Below are 17,527 nucleotides of genomic sequence, written 5' to 3'. Positions count from 1 at the left end.
GAAAACATTGGAATGATATGATTTGGGATATCACTCTCAATATGAAAGGGCTCTACTGCTATCTGCTGGACAGTCAGAGAAAGGCTGCAACAAAGATATATATATATATATATAGTTCAAGTGGAATAAATAGGATAGCTGTGGGGAATCATAAGCTTTTTACATCAATTTTCAAAAATTAATTTTTCATTTTTAGTCAACTTACAATTATCTATGCCCTTATGAAGCAGCATCTGGAATTTGGGAACAGATGCACTCAAAAACAATCAAGTGAAAAGCAGGTTAATCCGGATTTCCATTAAAAACATCCTGCATCACTCTGAACATAATACTAAGCATAGTTCTCTAACAATTGAGGCAAACTGTTCCTTTAAAAAACATAACCTAGACTGATTTTTTTAAAATTCTGTGTGTACTGCGAAATCTAGTAATTCTCTGGAATTTAGATCTTCTTTCATGAATCGATTTTTTTTCACTGTTGGCTTTGGATGTATTATTGCAAATCATAAGCTTGTAAAAACAAGAAGGGGTCCAAGAAATTCTATATCATTCTTATCACACTCGTCTTCGGGGACTGCTTTATGAGGGTCGGGATCACGCTGAAGCCAGAGCCTATCCCAGGAAGACTGGGGTTCAAGGCAGGAATACACACAGGTTATCACACTCATATGATCACACACTCATTCACACATAGGGTGTTATATTTTGGGAGGCATAAAAAAGGAAAACTACCCGAAAGAAAAACCACACAGATTTGAGGAGAAACATGCACAATACAGGACAGAAAGCAACCTCGGCTCAGGATCAAACCCCGGACTTTGAGGTGCACTGACATGACATGTTGTCCACTTTGCCTTCTATCTGTAACATCTCAAAATGATCTCTGTATCTGATCTAAAATCTTAGAGTAATATGTATAGTAATATGAGCTGTGATTTCAACCACACCATTTAATACAAAGTAATATTATCAAGCCGTCTGATGTCATGCTGGAGAATAAACACAATGCAACTTGGGAAACAGTCAAAAGCAACCACTGCACAGTAGTAAGAGCAGCGTTTCTACACAAGCACGTGCGCAGGCTCACCTTGATTCTAGGCATGGTGACAGTAGGAGGTCTGGCTTTAGCAGTGAAGCTATGTGATGATCCACTCTCCACAATGTTCCTGGTGTAGGGCATGAACCTCTTCCCACTGGGCCCAAAGACAAAGTCTTCTCTTAAAGCATCTATTAACACAATGACCACTCTGTTGAATAATGGAGGAGGCACTCTGGTTGAGTTTGGGCTACTTCCTGCAAAAGAAAGACAATATGCTGATCATATCACTGATCATCTCCAGAACATAAGAGCTGATGAAGGTGACCAGATCACACTAGGGAATGTTAACCACACCTTACACATGCCATCTCAGTCTTAGAGCTAGTCCTTACCTAGTACTGGTTCTGCTGGCAGATCTGATAATTTGCTCTTTGATGATAAAGCTGATTTGATTGGAAGTGGGAAAAACCCTCTCAAGAAAAGAGCAATGCCGAGTAACTCAATAAGGAGACAGAGTGCAGAGAACACTGATGAACTCAGCTTCATGTTGATGGATGGGTTTTGTTGCTGTTGTTGTTAAAGATGATCGATTGTTTTGTAAACAAACTAACCGTATGAACGCACAGAGCTACCGGGCTACACTACATATCTGACCTTAATCCGCAACTAGCTAGCCACAAAGCAAAGTTCACAAGCTTTAACAACACTACACCGTGATTTTAAAGCAAACCCGACACAGAAACGCGACCCCGACGCAACATTCAACAGCACACTCTTAAAAGAACTAATGGAGTTTCAAACGGGGTTGCATTTTGACACTTCCGTGTTGTGATTAAAGTCTCGCTACGGCAAGCGACAGGTTCAAATCGCGTGACGCGCACAGACGCGAGGAAAGCTGGAGGAGGCGCGAGCGCCCTCAGGCGGCATTAACAGAGCTCTGGGGCTTTACATCAAAGCTGCATAAAGTGAGCAAGCACTCTGTGCCCTGCCACTAAAACTAATCAAAATGGCCAAAGTGTATCCGTCTGCATCCTGTGAGGATTACAAACCACTCCCCCTTACAAAGTACGCCCACTATTACAAGTTACACCCACAAAAAATACATTAAACATCTATGAGGATTACAAACCACTCCCCCTTACAAGGTACGCCCACTATTACAAGTTACACCCACAAAAAATACATTAAACATCTGTGAGGATTACAAACCACTCCCCCTTACAAGGTACGCCCACTATTACAAGTTACACCCACAAAAAATACGTTAAACATCTGTGAGGATTACAAACCACTCCCCTTACAAGACACGCCCACTTTTAAAAGTTATGCCCAAAACAAATACATTAAACATCTGTGAGGATTACAAACCACGCCCCTTACAAGACACGCCCACCATTACAAGTTATGCCCAAAACAAATAAGTAAAACATCTGTGAGGATTATTTACCACGCCCTTCACAAGGTACGCCCCCTACAAATAAAGTTAGGGTTAGGGATAGGGTTAGGATTATGATTGTGGAAATTGACGAAATTCGTGCAATTAGTAATGGGTGTGGGACTGTTGTGTAGTGGGCGTGGGAATGTTGTGTAGTGGGCGTGGGACTGTTGTGTAGTGGGCGTGAGAATGTTGTGTAGTGGGTATGGGAATGTTGTGTAGTGGGTGTGAGAATGTTGTGTAGTGGGTATGGGAATGTTGTGTAGTGGGTGTGAGAATGTTGTGTAGTGGGTATGGGAATGTTGTGTAGTATGATTTGTTAGTAGGCGTTCCTCGTAATGGGCGTTCCTTGTAACAGGCGTGGTTTGTAGTCTTGCAGGATGCAGACACACCCTTCTCCTCCAATGGCGTGCTAATATTTTAACATAGAATTTAGTACTGCAGTGTGCATTTGCATTGTAATGTAATCTGTGCCATTCCCTTCCTTTCTCTCCTGGTTTAAAAAAAAAAGTCCGAATAACCAGAAAGTTAGAACTGGGCAAATTCCAGGGTCCGGGGTTCGATCCTGAGCTATGGTCCGTGTGGAGATGCATATTATCTCCCCTCAGGGTTCTCTGGTTTCCTCCCTAAAACCAATTGCCCTGAGGTGTGAATGTGTGTGTGCATGGTGCCCTGCGATGGACTGGTGTTGCATCCGGGGGGAATTCTCCTGCCTTGTGCCCAGCTTAGGATAAGCTCTGGATCCACTGCAACCCTGACCAGGATTTATGTTGTGTTGCACATGACATAAAACATAGTTCAGGAGTTCTGCAGTGTAAACTTAAAATTAGTCTTTATGCATGACTAAACAAATAGCATTGCTATATATAATTAATTTAAAAACTGATTATTTGACAGAAACATATGGTATGGAACAATCTACAGATATATCATTTGCACTTAACTTCTAAACACTAAGTGCAGTGGAAATGTATTTTGCAATTTGTTTTGTCAGGCTTGTTTTACTCGAGTTTCTTTTATGTTTATGATATTACTCGCTTAGAAATGATATGCTTTCCATTCTGTAAATTCACTTGTTTATCATTTATATCCTTTCTATTCTATGAATTCACTGTGGTGTGTACACTAACAGCCACTTCTTCAAATCACAGGTGGCCGCCTACGTAAAATGGCGAAAGCGCTTTCTGATTGGACAGCTGGCAGTTTCGTCATGTTTTGATAGATTCTTATTGGCCAGTTCGTCTCTTTTGCATTGATTGGCTGCGGAAGGAGTTTCAAAAATTCAGCGGCAGTTGTTGAAGTTGTTTGGGCTACTGAGAATATTTTCCTTTTATTTTTATTAGCTTTTTTTTTTTTTAATTGTAATAATAATAATAATCATAATAGCTTTTGTTCTATAGTTAAACTCTTCTGGTGTTGGAATCATGTCGTTTTCCAGGGCTCCTTTGAAAAGGTTTAATGAACACATCGGTAAGTATGATAAGAGCTTCCGGTGTTGTTAGCTGAATAAAGCGTTTTAATAACAATGTCCTGATTGAGTATTCACTTAAAAGTGAGTGAGATATTGTAAACGATATCATCCCTGAAGCGAGCACGCGAGGTTTCTGAGTTTGTACCGATACTGACTGCTAACCGCGAAGATGGTGAACAGTGTTGTGATTAATGCTGCCTTCAAGTGCTGTCGGAATTTAGAGTATAACCTGTTCACATGCTTTGTTGTCGGAATGAACATGAAACATGGACGACGCCAGGTCACACATTTCTTTATTATTATTATTTTTTGTCCTTTTACTTTTATTTTGACACTATAACACATTACTCAGTTAGCTAGCTTGCTGAAGAATTTGGAAATTCGAAATTAGAAATTGGAATTTTGGTCCAATATAAGCTGTGTTCACAGTGTGCAATGTGCACAGAATGGTTGCTGATTATACACACTGATCAGTCATAACATTAAAACCACCTGCCTAATATCGTGTAAGTCCACCTTGTGCCACTAAAACAGCTCTGACCCATCAAGGCATGGACTTCACAACACCTCTGAAGTTGTGCTGTGGTATCTGGTACCCAGACATTAGCTGCAGATCCTTTAAGTCCTGTAAGTTGCAAGGTGGGTCTCCATGGATCAGCCTTGTTTTTGCAGCACGTCCCACAGATGCCCGGTCGGATTGAGATCTGGGGAATTTGGAGGCCAAGTCAACACCTTGAACACTTTATGTTCCTCAAACCATTCCTGTACAATTTTTACAGTGTGGCAGGGCGCATTATCCTGCTGAAAGAGGCCACTTCCATTAGGGAATACTGTTGCCATGAAGGGGTGTATTTGGTCTGGAACAATGTTTATGTAGGTGGTACGAGTCAAAGTAACATCCGCATGAAGGCCAGAACCCAAGGTTTCCCAGCAGAATATTGCCCAGAGCATCACACTGCCTCCGCCAGCTTGCCTTCTTCCCATAGTGCATCCTGGTGCCATCTCTTCCCCAGGTAAGAGACGCACATGCACTCGGCCTTCCACATGATGTAAAAGAAAACATGATTCATCAGACCAGGCCACCTTCTTCCACTACTCCATGGTCTGTTTCCGATGCTGACATGCCCATTGTAGGCGCTTTCGGCGGTGGACAGGGGTCAGCATGGGCACTCTGACTGGTCTGTGGCTACGCAGATACGGAGGAAGCTGCGATGAATTGTGAGTTCTGACACCTTTCTATCATAGCCAGAATTAACATTTCAGCAGTTTGTGCTACAGTAGCTCTTCTGTGGGATCGGACCAGACGGGCTAGCCTTCGTTCCCCACGCGCATCAGTGAGCCTTGGGCACCCATGACCCTGTCGCCGGTTCACCGGTTGTCCTTGCTTGGACCACTTTTTGTAGGTACTAACCACAGTATACCGGGAACACCCCACAAGACCTGCCATTTTGGAGATGCTCTGACCCAGTCATCTAGCCATCACAATTTGGTCCTTGTCAAAATCTCTCAGATTCTTACGCTTGCCCATTTTTCCTGCTTCCAACACATCAACTTCGAGAACTGTTCGAAACTGTTCACTTTCTGCCTAATATATCCCACTCCTTGACAGGTGCCATTGTAACGAGATAATCAAAATTATTCACTTCACCAGTCAGTGATTTTAATGTTATGGCTGATTGGTGTAAATACATGAATGAATATGACCAAAATGGCTGCACATTGGGTTTCATTTTGTATGATATAAGCAGCAGCTCAGCCACGGTTTATTAAAGTTGCAGTTAGATCCAAATGTTATTTATGCTTGTTTTGAAGTCTGTGTTCTTTAGGATAGGAACTGAACAACTTCCTAGTAGAAACATTAGTGTGACTTGTATAATTTTCAAACCCAGTTTCAGTTAAGTGACCACGATAACTATAATGACTATAGCTGATCATGGACTCCAACGATAAGTACAGTGTATGTACAGTATGTGGTGAAACTGGCATGTTCTCCAACAACATCATTATAACAATAAACACATCATACATCAGTATCTATATTAGTGGTGTGTGTCACAGTAGATGTGTGCAAAATTGTGTCAGAATGTAAAGCTACAAAGTGCTCAGAGCCAAAAATGTGTGATATGCCGTGTATATGTCAGTATTATTATTGTATAGACTGTCTGGCTATATGAAAACAAATGGAAGAACATCTATGTTGAAACCTTGGTTATATCTTGGTTTTATCTTATGAAAGTTCCACAGCTTCCCCCCCCCTAATTTATTTAAATACTGATCTGTTCATTTCTATTTGCCAGGCTGTGCACCTCCACCAGGTTCATACGAGCTGAAGCCTGGCGAAGTGAAGGGTGCCGCTTCGTTCCACAAGGCAGAGCGCTTCAAACCACAAAAACGTGAGAGACCGGCTTCTGGTTTAGATCCCATCGTTGTGATCCGAACTGATGCTTTTCTTCAGATTTTAACGCATGCCTCTTCCTGTGCTGTGTGCTGACCTCCTGATACATTTGTCTCTCCCCGGTTTAGTTGGACCACCCACCTCCAAAGATGTTCCCATGTCTCCAGTGCGCAGGACCATGTCAGTGGACGGCTTGGTAAGTGACCACCTTCTGTGATATTTAAGATGTGTACACTGCTCGGAATCATAAACGTGGCTGCTCGTGTTATACGTGTCCTGTTTCCACACAGACCGATAGCTCAAAAAAGGACAAGAGCAACTTTCAAGTTGAAATGAAACAGCAGAAGCTGCTGGAGAAAGAGGTAAGTATCACAGGAAGTAATGGATATGTCATGGATCTACATCAATGACCTCACTTTAAGAACTATGGAATTAGATTACTGGTTTCCCTTGACCTGTATAAGATATATTATCTTTTCTATATACCAAAGCAATGTTGTTATGCCTTTGAAAGTTATCTATCCTGATGAACACTGCTTTCCAGATCCGCTCGCTGGTTCAGCAGCGAGGAGAACAGGACCGCAGGCTTCAGACCCTAGAGGAAGAGCTCAAGAAGCTGGAGGCTAAACTGCTGGCTGCTGTGAGAGAGAAGACGGGCCTCGCAGCCAACGTGGCCTCTTTTGAAAGACAGCTTGCTGAATTAAAGAAAACCAACGAGTTCCTCAAGAGCAAGGTTGGATTTAATTGATGTTCTTATTTAATGGAAGGCTTAAACCGTTCTGGTAGTAATGCATATTTGCTTTTGTGCACTCTTTTTGTCTGTCTCTTCCTACTCTTCCACATCCACAGGTTTCTGCAGACACTACAAAGAAGAAAATCCACTCGCTGTCTATGGAGCTCATGGAAGCGAGGAACAGACTGGATGCTAAGGACAAGGTGGGTTACAGTTACACCTCAACAGGTCACGTGATTACATTCTTGTTCTTTGTGTGTTTTAGGGTAATTGTAAGTAGTGCACAAGCCAAGTGAAGACTCTTAGAGTTTTTGGCTTTTTTTTTTTTTTTTTTTTTTTTTTTTTTTGGAAAAACACACAGGAGCTGAGTTTCCTGCAGATCAGCTTAGACGGCAAAGTAAAGGTCTTGGAGACCGATCTTGAAGCTTCAAGAGCAACTCTTAATGCTATTAAGGAGAGGAACAAAGATCTTGGTAAGCACAGCTTCTTTTTTGTTTTGTTTTTTTTGTGTGTGTGTGTGGTACTGGGAAACTAAACCAAGCAAATAAAATGATATTTTCCGAGCCACTTAGGGAATAAACACATGCTACAGAGATTGATTTTTTTTTTCTTTCCTCAAATGTGAACTCATGTGTTTAGCTTTTCCCCAAAGTGTTCTGCATGCTAACTCTACGATCCAACAAAACAAATCTCAGCAGTATTGCTCTGTAAAGTGAAGGTTTTACTTTTAATTGCTATTTTTGCAGAGAGCCTTCATGAAGAGTCTAAAGCTCACAATGAGGAGCTGGAGAAAGAAATGGATAAGCTGCATGGTAGGTGCTGTGTATATGTGTGTGTGTGTGTGTGTGTGTGTGTGTGTGTGTCATTTTTGAACAACAGTCCAAAGTTGTCTTATTTCCACTGTCCTCCATTTTAGCTGTTATACAGGAGCTGAGGGAGGAGCTCAAAGTGCTGCAGAGCTACCTTGATACTGCAAATGAAGAGATTCAGGTATTATTTAGTGCCCTCTGTGCTCAATTTGTGCTCAATTCGTTACATTACAGGTGTACAGATTCTGAGATGTCTATCATTAGCATGTTGCAAAAGTCATTTTTAATGTATGCAGAAATGTATTATGGATACCATGCGTTCGTTTTTACCATATTGCTTCTGTTTGAAAATCGGATATGTCTACAAAAGAATAGCTTTGGTAAGACCTTCTCTCGTGGAATGATTGTAATTCTGAACTTGTGTTATGTAGTTACTTACTTCAACAAGTGAACAACCCACGAGCTTCAAATGCTCTTTCATTCTTTCCTCACTACAGGTAAACGTGTCTCTGTGGTAATTTCACCAACAGTACAGACACTGTGGGTAGATATTAAGCGTCTTTTTTCCCCTGCAGGGGTAAACCATTTTGGCCAAGGAGAGAAACGGTTACACACTCAGCAGGTTTTTTTTTTAAAAAAAAAAAACACAGAACAAAATCTGCAGCTCATATTGTACTGTAACATTTAATGCTGTAAAGACTTTTTAGTATTTCTTCTTTTGTATATATCTGTCAAATCATTGCGGCAACCCGTCTTAAACAAGACTAAACAAGAGGATGTCACATTTTGTCTTGCCTGTGAATACATACTATACAAGTCTATATATAGTATGTATTCACTATACATACATACTATAAAAGTAAAATAGCTAATAACATAACCAGTGGACATATAGTAACTATAACAATACCAACTTCATGCCTGTTTTTCTTGCTTCCTAACTAAATGACTGTTGGACTGCTTAAATATAGGCCTCGTTTCTTTTAGTAATGGTTTTTAGAATTTAATAACATTTCATTTATATACCATATGATACTTAGCTGAATACACACTACCATTTCCAACAACTTGAAGTGTTACTGTTAATATTTGAGTCAATCACAGGCCAGTGTAATGTTTAGCATATTTATTATGAGCACCTGACAGTGTCACTGATGCATGTGTCATTCCAAGTCCTTATTGTAGTACTGTCATGTGTGTGTGTGTGTGTGTGTGTGTGTGTGTGTGTGTGTGTGTGTGTGTGTGTGTGTGTGTGTGTGTGTGTGTGTGTGTGAGTGATTTTCATTGAGCAGCACACAACATGGAAAAGAGGCTTTTAGTTTGAAAAGTGCTGGGGTATTCCTTTAATATAGATTGATCTTGTAAAGTCATTAGTCAAAGTTTTACTTTTAGTTCTCTAGATTAATTTAAGTAAATCTTCTTTATCAGGATCTAAAAAGTAAACTGCAGGACAAGTCCGCAATGGAGCGCCGTGTCTCGGATTCTCAAGAGAAACTTGGGTAAGGATTTTTCCTTCCTGAGCGCATCTCTGAGAACGTTCCCTTTGACTCCCTGTGACGCAGTGAGTGATTGTGTGTTGTGCATTGCCTCGTACACAGTGAGGTGGAGCAGAAGCTGGAGCAGCGCATGGTGGAGCTCCAGGAGTCTCAGAGTGCCCTGAAGAAGACGGAGCAGGAGCTGCAGGAGTGCCACAGCACCCTTGGGGAACGGCAGAGAGAGCTGGAGCATCACAAGTGTGAACTAGAGGCCTCTCGGGCTATGCTGAAAGAGCTGGAGGAGAAGAGCGTCCAGGGAGCTCAGGAGCTCAAGGACTCGCAGGGCACAGTGAGGCAGCAAGAGCAGGAGCTGGCCCGAATGAGGGAGGTGCTGAGAAGAACAGAAGAGGAGTTGGACCAGCGGGTGGCCCACATGAATGAGCGTTGCTTGAGCATGGAGGAAGAGAGGGGTGAGCTGGTAGAATGAATGGTAGATCCCTAGGGTCTGTTATAGAGTATATGATTGTGGAGATGTCTACTTTTAGCATTTCGTAACAGTGTATAATATGCTCTATTAGCTTATGAAAGCCAACTTCCTTAACAGTAGAGAGCAGTTAGTCATCCAAGACAAATATTTACACTTATACTTTGTGCTTTGGCACTGCTGTTTGTCAGTTTTCTTTTCAAAAATGGCTGAAGGATACATGTGTCACTGGACTTTCCTTTTTGCTGTACTCTGAATATGATTCTGCATATTTCACTTAGTTGTAGACCTATATAATCTTTGAGTAAGCTTGTAACAAGAGTTGTACATGTGATGTGTGTGTGTGTGTGTGTGTGTGTGTGTGTGTGTGTGTGTGTGTGTGTATATATGTATATATATATATGTGTGTATGTGTGTGTATATATATATATATATATATATATATATATATATATATATATATATATATATATATATATATATAATAAAAAAAATGTGTGTGTGTATATATGTATATGTATAATGTATGTGTATGTATGTATTTAGAGAAATGTTTTGAAAAAAGTACTTCTTTGTGTGTGTGAGCAGCCAGGACACAGGAGGAAGGGCTGAAGAGAGTGCAGGAACTGCTGGCTGAGGTTAGCTCACTGGAGGAGAGCAAAAAGTGTGAGAAAGAAGCTCATGACAAGCTGAAGCAGGAGCACTCTGCCCTTGTTGAACAGTTCGAGGAAGAGAAGGTAACACACTGCCCCCTTTATTTCCTTCACTTCAGTCACTCACACTTCACTTTCAGTAACCGCTTTATCCTGGTCGCTGTGGATCCGGAGTCTATCCTGGGAGCACTGGGCGTGAGGCGGGAACACACCCTGGATGGGACACATCACAGTCCATCACAGGGCAGCATACACACATTCGCACACAAATTCACATCTCGGGGCAATTTATCTTAACAAATCCACCTACAAGCATGTTTCTGACAGGTGGAAGGAAACTGGAGACCCTGAGGAAACCCACATGGACATGGTGAATGCAGGAAACATAGTTTGAAAAATGTATTTGGTGTAACTATTAATTTCATTTAGGAATTGAGCATAAGCACAACACACTCTGTAAGACTTATTAAATGAGTTCTAACCTTATAGGGTCCTCATTAAAGCATTCAGAAAATATTCACTAACTGATCATGTTATGATGTTATGTAACATCATCTAAAGTATACAAACATGTACAAATTGCTGATTAATGTTTAAGGATTATTTCTGACATACTGACAGAAATTAATTTTCTTGACTTGAGTCTGTCCCGATTGTGGAGCTGTTTTTGTTGCATAATTTTCAAACAAATAACATAAAGAGAGATCCACAATTAAATTTAAACAAGATGCACTAACTTTGTATTTCACAAATAAATAATTGGTTCACAAATATGTGAACATACATACTCACTTCCATGTGTAGAGGTGCCAGCTACTAGAGGCACCATAGCCATTATTCACCCATTGAAACCCTAAAAAATTACACTCTTTGTGCTTTCTCACCTATCGCACTGGTCAGACCAAAAATGATTAAAATTCACCTAACGGAAAAGCCAGTTCACTAAATGTGAAAGGAAACACTTTCTCTCTCTCTCTCTCTCTTTTTTTTTTTTTATCCCTTAAAATGTTTCTACTTGTTTTTCACTTTGTTGGTTGCTGTGACATAATTTATCTTGGTTTCATTTAAAAAAAATTTTTACATTACAAAAGCCAATTTTTCATAGGGGTGTGTCGACTTTTATATTTACTGTATGTCAATCATCGGCAAATATCTTTCACTACAGTTGTAGACAGTTTATGTGCACCACAACATGGACATGCACTTATGCTAATTTTGTAATAGTTTGAGCTTTTACAAAATAGTTTAATAAATTGAGCTTCTATTCTCAGCTGGTTGCTTATTAATCCAAAAAGTTTTGAAGATTGTAGTTTTCAAAATCAGTTCAACCAATAACTATTTAATCATTAATGCTGTTATTGTGGAGCCGTCCCCTCCACCGACATGCGCTGGTTCTGTTTTTCTTTTTTTTCCCCTCTGCCCTCTAGGATTTTCTCGTTAGCATTTAGATACGTACAGTAGAAAAAGGATGCAATCCAATCAACTTATCAGCTTATTTTTGTGCTTGAATATCTTCAATGCTGACTCCAATTTCCCTTTAAGTGCCTATTCTGCAACATTAGTAACCTTATACCATTTTTTTTAAACAGCCTGAAGCACATTCATGAATTAATTAGATAGTGCTTCACACACATTGACAGATTTTTTATTTTTTTTCAAATTCTGCTCAGTTAATTACTTTGCCCTCTGAGTCACCAAATCATGCACATCATTTCCATGTGGCGTTTACTTTTTATTAACCTTGACATATAAGTGGGAAATGATGCATGTACTTTCCATTTTCATTGTACTATTTTATATATACACCATATTTATAAATGAACCTCAAATAGAAGTTATTTATGCAGTAATTAAACTGAAATGAAGTTTTCAAACTTGCCAATGTGGTTTCGAAACAGAATTCTTCTAATGTGAAATGTGCCCACAGGCTCGTAATGACTCCCTGTCCAGCTTGATGGAATCTCTGCGTGATGACCTGGACAAAGAGAGGAAGCAGTTAGAGGAGGAGTTGGAAGAGGTGTTGGAGGAAGTGAATGTGCTTGAGGAACAAGATAAGCTCCTGCAGGAGACCATCCATCTCTTAACCCAGGAGAAACTCACAACGGAGGAAGAATTGAACAGCGCCCGTGCAGAGCTAGAGAGGTGAGATCCTGCTGACGGGGAAGCAAGCTTTTATTTTTCCCATAATCACTGGATAATCACTGGTTAATGCTGATACTGGTTTGGTAGGAGCAAAGCAGAGATGAGTACTTTGGAAGAGGTTCATCAGGAAACTGTGAAGAAACTACAGGATGAACACAACAGCTCACTGGGAAAGATAGGCGACATGGCCACTGAGCTAGAGAGGTAAGTACTGAGCACTAACTATTAACCCCTTGACTCAAATAAGATCATGCTATTAATCCCTTTTTCATTTCAGTGCCATGCAGGCTATGAGTACGCAGAGAGAGCAGGATGGGGCTCGTGTACTGGAGCTGAAGGAGGAGCTGGGCACAATCACTCAGCAACTGCAGGATGAACAGAATAAACTCCTTCACCAACAGCACACACAAGAAAAGGAGAGGGAGGAGTATGCCAGGTCAGATACACGCTCAGATACACAACCTTTCGACAGAAGCCAATCCTGTCAAAATATACAAGAACAGTCATGATTATGTTGATCACTTACGTTAATTAAGTTAGCTACCTAGCTGGAATTAAGGGTGTGAGGGTTTGAAATTTTCTCAGTATGATAACCTAGTCTAAAAATATCAGTTTCATGCCATCATTGTATTAATCAACCATTCAAAAACACACAAGCAAGTGGTGAATTCTTTGTTTAAAAAACAAAAAAGGTATTTTTGCACATCCTTTTATATATAAAAAAAAAATCAAAACAAAAAGATCCCCTAATTGCTCTTTCTTAGAAAGATATTTTTGAGAATAACTATCCACAAAACCTCTTACATTGTCAGTGTTTTTCACATTGCCATTACAAGCTGAAAGAAATACTGGCTGTGAGGAAAGGTGGCACGCTGAGCCCAAAAAAATCTTTAAAAAAAAAAAAAAAATGAGTAGCTCGACATTACACAACTCTGCTTAGCCAAAGATGGATAGCTGTTTTGTTTAGTTCTGGAAAGCAATTACATGTCCTTCTAATGCTAGGAGTGGCAACAAATATTGCAATGTATGATTTAGGAAGAGGTAAGGAGTTGTAGCTGGACACAAATGGGATGAGAACTACTGGAGAAAGGAAAATGATCAGGTTAATAAAAAAAAAAAAAAAAAAAAAAAAAAGGATGAGGTAACAATCTGATCATACCCTACATAATAGCTAACATGTAGGTTCTACAGGTAAAGGTTCTGGGTGCCACATCATCCTCTAATAAGTTGCATATGGAATGCGATTGGTCCATTTAATGAGATCACAACCCAAACATATATGTAATTATTTTTTTCTAGAAACAATGAGAGTCTGTTTTTTTTTTTTTTATGGGAAACTGGATTTAGCAAATTTGAAATAAAAATATATTATGCAGTTAAATACTGAATAATAAAATATTATACTGAAATTCAGCTTAAATGTGTGTGTGTTCAGGATGTTACTGGAGGTCCAGACTAAGCTGGCCCAGTGTGAGATGGACTTGAGGCAGGCCAGGGAGGAGGTAGGACAGGAGCAAGAGGAGAAACGGCAGGCCCTGGCTCAGGTGGAGCAGACTCAGCAGCGTAGGAGGGAGTCAGCAGAAGGCAGGGTTCAGGAGGCGCGGCTCCTGCAGGAGCAGGTGGAGGCGCTGAAGCGGGAGAAGGAGCAGCTCCACCAGCAGATGGAGCGGGAGAAGGAGCAGCTCCACCAGCAGATGGAGCGGGAGAAGGAGCAGCTCCACCAGCAGATGGAGCGGGAGAAGGAGCAGCTCAACCAGCAGATGGAGCGGGAGAAGGAGCAGCTCAACCAGCAGATGGAGCGGGAGAAGGAGCAGCTCCACCAGCAGATGGAGCGGGAGAAGGAGCAGCTAAACCAGCAGATGGAGCGAGAGATGGAGCAGGAGCAACACAACTTCAATGAACAACTCAGAGAGGCACAAAAAAGGTGAAGCAGTACCACAGTGCCTCACTACTCCTGTGTTGTCCTGGGACTAACTCTGTGGAATTGATTAAGTTGGATTAAATTAAAATGAAGCAATACTGAGGCTGAATCACATCTAATGGCTGAAATATATTTATATTTAACTCCTAGAGGCCTGTCAAGGTCAGTCCAACACGGCTAGACTCAGTAGCAACATCTCAGCAAAAGCACTGAGTCTGAGGGCACTTATTTTCTGAGAAGTCTTCCAAAGCAGCTTTTTAGAGAAAGATTTGGACAAAAGTCCTGTATCAGCTGTGCAAGTGAAGTGCTTCTGAGGCTGTAGGTCTGTCACTGTGAATAAGATGTTATTATAGGAATGATAATGTATTAGAACAAACGCATTAATATAGTGTCTGTTACAGCCAGAGCTGCTGTCAGAGCCATGCAGTTATATTCATTTTTATTAATTATTGCACGCATTCTGATTCGAGAATTCAACCGTGCTGTGGTTTAAAACACCTTACTTATTAAACCATTTGCTTAAAAGTCAGCGTTACAATTAGGCTATTATTTATTTCTTACATTATTACGATTATGCATAATTATTACAAATAGCTCATCACATACGACTCCATATATTTTTCACTTCCAATGAAGTTTAGACAAGCCTGCTGTAAAAAGTTTGAGTTAATGAAGATACTTCTATTCATAATGTATTGACTTGTATCCACTATTAGTACAAGTAATTAATTTCAATTTCAAAAAATGCCATACCACAAATCCTAGCTTCCTCAGTAAAATGATCTTGTTATATAAGCAAGCAAAGTACTCTAATACACACACACATTTTTATATATACATAGATACATAGCTATATCTTTTTATATATATAAAATATTGTGTGTGTGTTTGTGTATTAGTACTTTGCTTACAGATGGTTAGTGTAGTTTGCTGTACCTTTCCTATATCGATGATGTTATATCTGAGTGTGCTGTGTTTTAATTTTATTTTATTATTATTTTTTTTTTAAAACAGCACATCAAATGATGAGACTGAGCACTGGAGAAACTTGTATGAACAGCTCTACGCTAAAGTTAAGCCCTTCCAGGTGCGTCTGCGCTGTGAAATTACTTCTGTCACTGAAAAGTTTGTGGCAAGCTCCTGATCCTCTTTATTGGGAAGCATTAATCTACTTCTGTGGAACTTGTGTTGCTGATGCTGGCAGTACAGATGCTCTCTGTTGCTTTCTAGCATGTTTCATGTTTCTTTCCTTTTTTTGGACCCCAGGAGCAGCTGGATGGCTTTGCGGCTGAGAGGGACGCATTGCTCTCTGAGAAAGGGGCCACTCAGGCAGAGCTGAACAAGCTCGCAGGCGCCTACGCTAACCTGCTGGGCCATCAGAACCAACGACAGAAAATCAAGCACATGGTCAAGCTCAAGGAGGAGAACTTGGAGCTCAAGCAGGTCAGGATTGCCTCGCTTGTGTGCTAGTCTTGCCGAGTCTCTCCATGTGAGCCATACTCTAAGCTGTGCTGCACAGATGATTTTCCTGTTTGTTTTTACAGGAAGTGACTAAGCTGAGGACACAGCTGGGGAAGCAGAAGAGGGACCTGGAGCAGCTCAAGTCCAGTCAGGCCCCACGCCGGTTTGACCCCAGCAAAGCCTTCAAACACGAACATAAAGAGAACCAGCAGCCTGTGGTGCCTCTTAGATAGAGGGAAGATCTACAAGTTGGTTATGATCTCAACTAATCAGCAGTTACATGATGTATTGTCACACTGCAGTTTCCACACTGTGTTTGTACGGTTCATGTATACTCTTTCACTCAGAAAGATTTTATTGACGATCTAGACTTTGCTATAGAAAGAACCTGTCAAGGAAAAAGGATCAGCAGTTCTTGGTGGATTTTTTTTATTTTTTTTCTTCTGTCATGTCTTAAGGCAAGGGTTGGGGGAATTCCTTCTACACTTAGGTGTTATTGTTCTGTATGGTATCTGGACACGGAGGGTGTTTTTATTTATTGTGTCAGTTTGTACGTTTTGGGTCACCAGTGCTGCAGGACTTAATATGGGAGTAAATATATATTTTTAAATGAGTAATATTTTAAGCAACTCTTTGTTTTAGGTCTGGATTACCCAACTACTAGATATGTTAAAATATGTATGTGGTCTAGTACGCGCTAAGATTGGTTTGTGCGTGCTCATGCATTATCTTCACTACAATTCTGATTCATTTTGTAACCTTTGAACTTAGCTTCAATCTAATTTTGTAGTCCTGTTAATCCAATTTATATTTTCAATCCAATTACTCAACTCAGTTCAGCACATTTCATGTACCATAATTTGATTACTTGGCTGCTCTTTTCTTTGTTCTAATGCTTAACTTTTTAAAGCTTTTTGAAAAGTCTTTTCTTACATGATTTTAAATATGATAATTGTTTTGCTATGTAGAACAGTTATTTAATAAAAAAAAATATATATACATTTCCACTACGGTTGTCATTTTTTCCCCTTATTACTGTTATCTTACTGTTATGGAATGGTATGCATCAAATGAAACTGAACAAAAGTCATTCATCTTAATTTATGGAAGCATTTAGTACATTGTTTTTCCACTGTAAAAAAGTGAGTGACTGTTTAACTGCTCTCTGTGAAGGGTTTAATAAATCTTTCTAAGACATTAAACCTGAATTACCTGCTATGTTTCCTATGCTGTTATCCACTAGAGGGCACTGAAGTGTAGTAGTACAAGGCTTCTTGCATTCCGTCTTTGAGACATGCAGCACAGTGCAGTTTCCTATTCCTGTCCTACCCACATCTGATCACACATGAAAGCTCTGCTCAGTAGCTGATCAGCTGGAGCAAGTGTGTTTAGATTACAGAAGATTTGGAATTGCTGGACAATGGGTGCTTGGGACTGAATATAGAGCAAACTAGAGCTGTGTATAGAGCTGTGTTCTCTTTAAGAGCTGGTTTCTCAGACGTGCATGAA

At 40.3% G+C, this 17,527-nt stretch overlaps 2 protein-coding genes across 3 annotated transcripts in view; one reads left to right on the top strand and one right to left on the bottom strand.

Annotated features, from left to right (window-relative positions):
• pigg (phosphatidylinositol glycan anchor biosynthesis class G) overlaps window positions 1–1,906 on the bottom strand; it is a 118,158-nt gene extending 116,252 nt beyond the window's left edge. Inside the window, exons 1-2 of the mRNA XM_026917949.3 lie at window positions 1,432–1,906; window positions 1,088–1,293 (exon numbers count right to left, since the gene is read on the bottom strand). Coding sequence (XP_026773750.1) covers window positions 1,088–1,293; window positions 1,432–1,585 — 360 coding nt within the window. The 5' untranslated portion in view covers window positions 1,586–1,906. The remainder of the gene's footprint in view (window positions 1–1,087; window positions 1,294–1,431) is intronic.
• A 1,849-nt stretch (window positions 1,907–3,755) lies between these two features.
• hmmr (hyaluronan-mediated motility receptor (RHAMM)) lies at window positions 3,756–17,190 on the top strand. Of its 2 annotated transcripts, XM_053235782.1 has the most exons (20): window positions 3,756–3,944; window positions 6,243–6,338; window positions 6,469–6,536; window positions 6,631–6,702; window positions 6,885–7,073; window positions 7,190–7,276; window positions 7,435–7,546; window positions 7,820–7,885; window positions 7,990–8,063; window positions 9,311–9,381; window positions 9,481–9,827; window positions 10,430–10,578; window positions 12,422–12,636; window positions 12,724–12,840; window positions 12,914–13,072; window positions 14,072–14,469; window positions 14,515–14,560; window positions 15,572–15,644; window positions 15,824–16,000; window positions 16,102–17,190. In XM_053235782.1, the coding sequence occupies exons 1-20, from the start codon at window positions 3,899–3,901 to the stop codon at window positions 16,249–16,251; spliced, it is 2,712 nt and encodes a 903-aa protein (XP_053091757.1). In that variant the 5' UTR covers window positions 3,756–3,898; the 3' UTR covers window positions 16,252–17,190. The 2 variants fall into 2 exon arrangements, with proteins under 2 accessions (XP_053091757.1, XP_053091756.1); XM_053235781.1 differs by having other exon boundaries at window positions 14,072–14,560.
• Window positions 17,191–17,527: the final 337 nt, after the last annotated feature.

This window comes from Pangasianodon hypophthalmus, chromosome 7, assembly GCF_027358585.1.
Source record: "Pangasianodon hypophthalmus isolate fPanHyp1 chromosome 7, fPanHyp1.pri, whole genome shotgun sequence".
NCBI classification, from domain to species: Eukaryota; Metazoa; Chordata; class Actinopteri; order Siluriformes; family Pangasiidae; genus Pangasianodon; species Pangasianodon hypophthalmus.
This window is presented reverse-complemented; position numbering and strand designations above follow the sequence as displayed.